Here is a 6386-nt window from a genome sequence, read left to right on the forward strand (position 1 = left end):
ATTGTTCCATGTACATGGCATTGCTCTTAACCAGAGCAAATCCTGATCCAGAAGTGTTGATAGTGTGTGTTTAGCACCATGGTGCCCTGGTGCTGCCTTTGCACAGGGAAAGCTTGACCTCCATGCTAGAGGGCTTGTGCTGCTCCTGGACTCAGGCTGCCTCTGGGGTGGCATTTTCTGTTTGATGCTCATCATGTGGCATCAGGCCTGAGCTAAAAAAAATGATGAATCTGATTTGTCTGTGCACAAAGTCAGTCTGCAACCTAAATACATCATTTACTAGCAACTGAGCAATTACAATTTCAATTCTACCTGGTGACTATTTTATAAATAGTTGCATGAAATGTGTGCTGTCATTTAAAATTAATGTGATGCTGGCAGGAGGATGAGAGGGTCAAGTCTGTGCATATTTAAAGAAAACTAGAGTTCAGAGATTCTGGCATGGACTGGGGGGTGTCATTAATTACAGGTTTTTGAGGTTTGGGTTTTTAATTATACTATAATGTACTAAAATGTTCTAAATTATGATTATAAAACTCAGTGGAAGTATTTCATAGTAGGAGAGACATTACAGGTGAGGATGGCTACTCTTTTGAGGCAGGGTATGCTTTTCTTTTGTGCTGTTTCTTCATAGCATTCACTGCAGAAGAAATGTGGTGGTAACACAATATTTGTGCTCCCATTTGCTTATATTAATATAGCAAAGAGGACTTTCAAGTATTGGTGAACCCCTTGATCTTTGTTTTTGCTTGTTCATATTTTCACTTTATGTTCCATTTATCTGTAGCTCTGTTGTCAAGGTTTCTAGAATATAATAACCTGTGTAATAGTCTCACAGTTATGGGGCTATTTTTAACTGTAAACAGAGGATCTGGATCAACTCAAACTAAGCTGACAGTGATTTCTGTATGAGCCAGAGGGTGGAGCATGTCTAAGTTATGATAAGACAGTGCAGCATAGTTGTGCTTAGCCAGAAAGGTCTGTCACTGTCAGCTAGTGTTTTTGTGTCAAATTGTACTAGTGTATTATTTCAATTTTAAAACAAACAAACCCTAAACTTGTGTCTTGAGTAGTGCTGACAGATTCTGATGCACCAGATGACTGATGTGCCTCCTGGTTAGGCAGGGAATTTTGAGATATGTTTTTCCTAGTTTGTTTTGTGGTTTGGTTTTTTCTTTTCTAAGTGTATTATTGCTTAGTCCTGTCTCTGCTGCATGTTTGTAAACATGGAGTGCAGATATAAGAATGTTAAAAGTGGTGGAGTTTGTTTACAAAACCAAATCCCTTTTGTATCACTAATCACATAAGAAGAAAAATTGAAAGTTTCTGTGTGCTTATCCATGCCAGTTCTTATTTTAATCATCAATATTTGAAATGCCTTTGTTTTTGTCCTCATTCTTTAAAACAACTTGCTTACATTGCTTGTTTTTTATTAACTGTGTTATAGTTTCTGACATGTTGTGTCTTGCTCTTCTAGAAAGAGTTCTGGAAAGTCTACAAAAACGGACTCCAGGGAGAAAGTAACACAGGACATAGCTGGTATTCATTTTACCTTGCATTTCCATTAATCATTGGCCTTTTTGTTATCCTCATTGTGGTTTTTGTCATCTGGAGATGCCTGTTCAAAAAGAAAATGCGCAGGCAGTCGGTGTACGCGGCGCACAGGGGAGCCCCCGCAGCGCTGGGCGATGGCGCCGATGGCCGAGGGCCCCGCCCGCCGCCTCTCAGCATTGTTCATTCCCCGCAGGAGGAAATGTACGAAGTCACTGGGCTCTCTCCTGGAGGTCTGAGCTATTCGGATGCACGGTCAGACTCAATATCCACAAGGCTCTCAAACTGTGATCCTCCTCCTTCCTATGAGGAAGCCACTGGGGAAATCAGTGTGAGAAGAATCGAAACTGAGCAGCATTTAGATCCACCCCCACAGTACGAAGACATTGTGAACTCCAGTTCAGCCAGTGCCATTGCACTGACCCCCATTGTCACCAGTACTAAGTAAAACAAGAAGAATGCCATGGACCTTTTAAAAATCATTAATCATTTTGTAGCACTTTATCTTGGCTTATTATGCATTTCTGTAATTTAACGGACTTGTATACGATGAATTTCACCTTTTTTAGGTTCACTCGTTCTTTGGGTTTGGGATTTTTTTTCCCCTATCGAATGTCTTAAAAGATAAGGAATCTGTATTGAGAGTGTAGTGCAGATACAGATGTGGTGCTCTGTCATACTTCTCAAAAGTACCTCTGTTTTGAAGGATGTCACTTGTTTTATTCCAAACACTGTCCACATTCCCCACAAAATTTGTGGGATCTCCCTTTCCTTTCTTACTGCAGACTGTCAGAATTCCCTGCAATAGGGAATCCTTAAGCAACCTTTTAATAGTTATTTACACTAGAGGGGACTGATTTTGCAGTATTGCCTCTTGTCTGGTTTGTTCCTTTTTCTCACCTCAGTTTTTGTTACATGCTGGACCCTCTCCTGGCCTTCAGGAGGCTGGGAGCCTTTGTCTTCAAACCAGCATCTCATGTAGGGAATGCTGGTATAAGAGCAATAATTCCAGAGTCCTAGCAGAAGAGGTGTATTCTAAAGCTTTTGCTATTACAGTTCAAAATTCTTAGAATTTTGTCAGCTTAGAAGCTGACAATTCAAGACACTAATTGGTGAATTTAATGGTGTAAGTTTTTGTCTGTGTTCTGCCGTTCCTGTTTTCCTATCTGGTTTTACTTTTGTATTCTAGAGGTGAGAAGTGTGCATATGTTAACTTCAGAACTTGAAAGTTCATGCAGCAGTAATAGTGAAGTACTCAAGAGTGGATAAAATCCTGATCATGGACTTCCTACTGTGATTTTCACTGGGACCAGTATGTAATCTATGAGCACATACACCCAAAGGCATTACTTTCCTTTGTAAAAGGAGAAAAAGGAAAGAAGTTCAGTGTCTGTGACTTCCTCGTTTCCCCAAATATGAAAACCTTCCTCAAGGTTTTGCCAGCTATAAACCCTTTCCTCAAGTTCTGATACTCCCTTGCCTACTGACATGTACCTTGTGTACACCTTTTACTGGTGCCTGTGTAAATTCTTTGCAGAGAGTATAAATATCTTTTTTCAACAACTAATAAATTTACTGCTTATCCATTCAATCAAGGAATTCTAAGAACATGCAGGCATAACCCCAAGCATTAGTGTGGAGTGACTTTTTGAGGCTGAAGAGATGGATGCAAGCTACATACAGGCTTGTACAGAATTTCATCCACTTGGTTTAGGTGGTACAAATTGTAGTGTGGTGATTCTTCTTTTACCTCTTCTTTACAGGTTGATTTAAAAGTTAATTGCTCAGTTTAATTTCTTAGTAGTAAGTTCCAGTTTTCTTTCTTCCTACACCAAGTAGCATGGCATTAGCTTAGTACTGTTCTGTGTTCTACTAATCAATTAACACCAATTCAAATGTGTTGAGCCCTAAATTATGTTATGTTGGCTTTCTCACAGCAGAAACCCAAACTGTCTTGTTTCAAACACCCCAGATGAAATGCCAGTGCCATCTGTTTGAAATTACTCTTAATGCCCCTCTCAGGGGGGCTTGGCCCAACTGTTCCCAAAGGATTTTTGTGAAGAGTCTGGAAGGAAGTGGATGGTTATAGATGGATGTGTAAATGTTCATAAGAATATGATCTAACCTATTGACAAGTGCAGTCAGGAGTTCTCATTTTTGGCAAAGAGTAGGTTGCCTTTGTTGCCTGCTGGAGATCTTCATCTGCTAAGGCAAGTTTTATTAGAGATGAACTCCTGGCCAAACTCCTGACTCCATTGTCAAAACTATCATTTGTATTTATATTCATTATATATAATACATATATTAAGATGAGTAGATAATACAGTATATTTTGGACACTTGTAGTAAAAATTGCCTGGGTTTTGTTTGTGGACTGTCAGACCTTTTCTTTTGAAGTGGTTTTAGCTCTTGTGAATCCTGAATTGCCACTTGTGGAAGTTAAAGCTCCTTTCAAACCGAGCAAGAGTTAATAAATGAACTGCTTTAGGCAGATTCAGCAGAACAAAGTGCCTCATCCCAGCATGCAGGAACCACCTCAGGAACAGCTGGTACTTCAGTGTCTGTGCCATATTGGCACCTCCTGTGCCTGCCAGCACAGATAGGAGTTTTAGCAGTAACTTCCTTGTCAGGATATAGGACTTCCTTGTAGGAAATGCATGGAGATCACCCATGTTGCATTAGGTTGTTTAGCAGCTGTCATCCCTGAACATGGGCAGTCTGCTCTAGTAGTTTAGAGATGAGCTGGATTTTCCCTTCTTTCTGTGTTTTCTTTACTCTGTATTCCACTGCCACTTTTGAAGGGTTTGTTTGTGGTTCCTAAGTTGAGTATGTTACTTTATCCTGTTACTGTGTCCTGTAGATACTTTTATGTGCAATCCAAAATTGATGCTTGCCATTCCAAAAAAAGTCACAACCAAAAACTTAGTGATCTATGAGTTGAATTAATTGGACAATGCCTTTTCCATGAGTACGTGAGTCTGAAAGCCATTGTGGGCTATAAATTTATGTCTTGGTGAATAAATTTAATACTTAAACAAAACCTGTGTGGGACAGTTGTGCAAATGCATTTCCTCTAAAACATGAACAATTTTCTCCATGTTGGAATAGCATCAACTCACAAATTGTTCTGTTTTGTGAAATGTGGGAAAATAGCTTAGTTTTGTGGTTGGCTTTTCTAACCTGATTGAAAAATAAAATTTTATTTGTACTGAGGTTTTTTACACCTTTTTTTTTCTTTTTGTTTTACCTATCCTGTAATTGCATTGCCATGCAATAAATATAAATTTATAGTTGTACCTCTCTAAGGTTTTGCAGCTCTGAATGCAGTGCTGTCTTGACTGATGACATGAATAGTCAGGATACTGCCTTTCCCACTTCTGAATGTAACATTGAATTTCACCTTGTATTGGGACTGAAATGATTTACCTACTAAACTAACTTAAAGGTGGCACTGTTTTAAGAAATTATGGAAATTAATGATTTGCTTAGATGATATTAACATAAGTGAAGGTTGTTCTCTCTTCACTGGATGTAAATAACCTCTGATTACAGTATTGTATATTTTAAAGGGGTTTGGTTTACATTAAATTATCCTATTTAAGCATTTTTGCCTATGTTTATAGAAAAATTTTTGTAACATTTGTTTTTCAATATGCTAAATAAAAATTTTTAAGATGCCTCTAATGTTTCAAAATATCAATTTTACACAACTACAGTGAGTATTAACTTTGTATATTTAAGTGGTCTTTTAATTTCCATTGTTCTATGGACTTAATCAGTTTAATGAATTAATTTTTTTGATTATATAAAATACAGTTTTAATTTTGTATGTGAGTAGGCAATTCTATTGTTTTAAAATTCAGGCTCAATTTTTATCAGAGTTATGAATTTGTATTATTTCCATTTATTTTTTAGAAAAAGCATTTAACACTGAGATGAGCTCATTTGCTTAGAGTCTGGTGTTAATAACACCAAGGTTTGGTTCAATCGCTGTATGAGCTGTTCACTTAAGAGTTGGACTTGATGATCCTTCTTGGTCCCTTCCAACTCAGAGTATTCTGTGATTTGTTGTAGCCACAGCTAAATAAGTCACAGGCTGAGGGAAAGGAAACTAGCAAAAAATGTTGGAGTTTCAAAGTTCCCTTCAGCCACTTGAAAGTGGTTACAACTTGTCATGTCAGCTCTAGGAATTAACAGAGAGCAAAACCAAACCCAACTTTGTGTGATGATCCCTGCTGGAAACTGAAGGTCTCTGTTTCAGGCAGTGTGGTATTTTTGGGGTCCCCCATGGCAGGAAGCAAATGATGAATCTGACTCCATGTTCTTAGAAGGCTAATTTATTATTTTATGTTACTATATTATATTAAAGAATACTACACTAAAACTATACTAAAGAATAGAAAAAGGATATTTACAAAAGCCTTAACAAGATACTAATGAAAAATCCATGACTCTCTCCAGACTCCCAACACAGCTGGACTGGGATTGGTCATTAAGTCAAAACAATTCACATATTGGATAAACAATCTCCAACCACATTCCAAAGCAGCAAAACACAGGAGAAGCAAATAAGATAATATTGTTTTCCTTTTTCTCTGAGTCTTCTCAGCTTCCCAGGAGAAGAAATCCTGGTAAAGGGATTTTTCCAGAAAATATGACAATGACAAGGCAACACAAAGTGAGTGTCATCCCTTCCCACTCTGGTAATCAGGATAAAGTGTCCCTGGGATTGTCCAGCAGGGCAGGGTCTGTGGGAGAGGCTGGAGAAGCCCAGGGCGAGGTTTGTGTCAGAGCTGTGAACTCAAGTGCAGTTTTGTGCTGCTCTTAACAAAAGG

General features: G+C 38.3%; 1 protein-coding gene across 4 annotated transcripts in view; it reads left to right on the top strand.

The window, feature by feature from the left end:
• Positions 1–5229, top strand: part of PRRG1 (proline rich and Gla domain 1) — a 31037-nt gene extending 25808 nt beyond the window's left edge. For all 4 annotated transcript variants that reach the window (XM_066545469.1, XM_066545468.1, XM_066545470.1 and 1 more), the window contains one exon: positions 1478–5229. In XM_066545469.1, the coding sequence (XP_066401566.1) occupies positions 1478–1999 (522 nt within the window). In that variant the 3' untranslated portion in view covers positions 2000–5229. The remainder of the gene's footprint in view (positions 1–1477) is intronic.
• Positions 5230–6386: the final 1157 nt, after the last annotated feature.

The sequence above is a fragment of the Molothrus aeneus genome, chromosome 2 (assembly GCF_037042795.1).
Source record: "Molothrus aeneus isolate 106 chromosome 2, BPBGC_Maene_1.0, whole genome shotgun sequence".
Lineage (NCBI taxonomy): Eukaryota > Metazoa > Chordata > Aves > Passeriformes > Icteridae > Molothrus > Molothrus aeneus.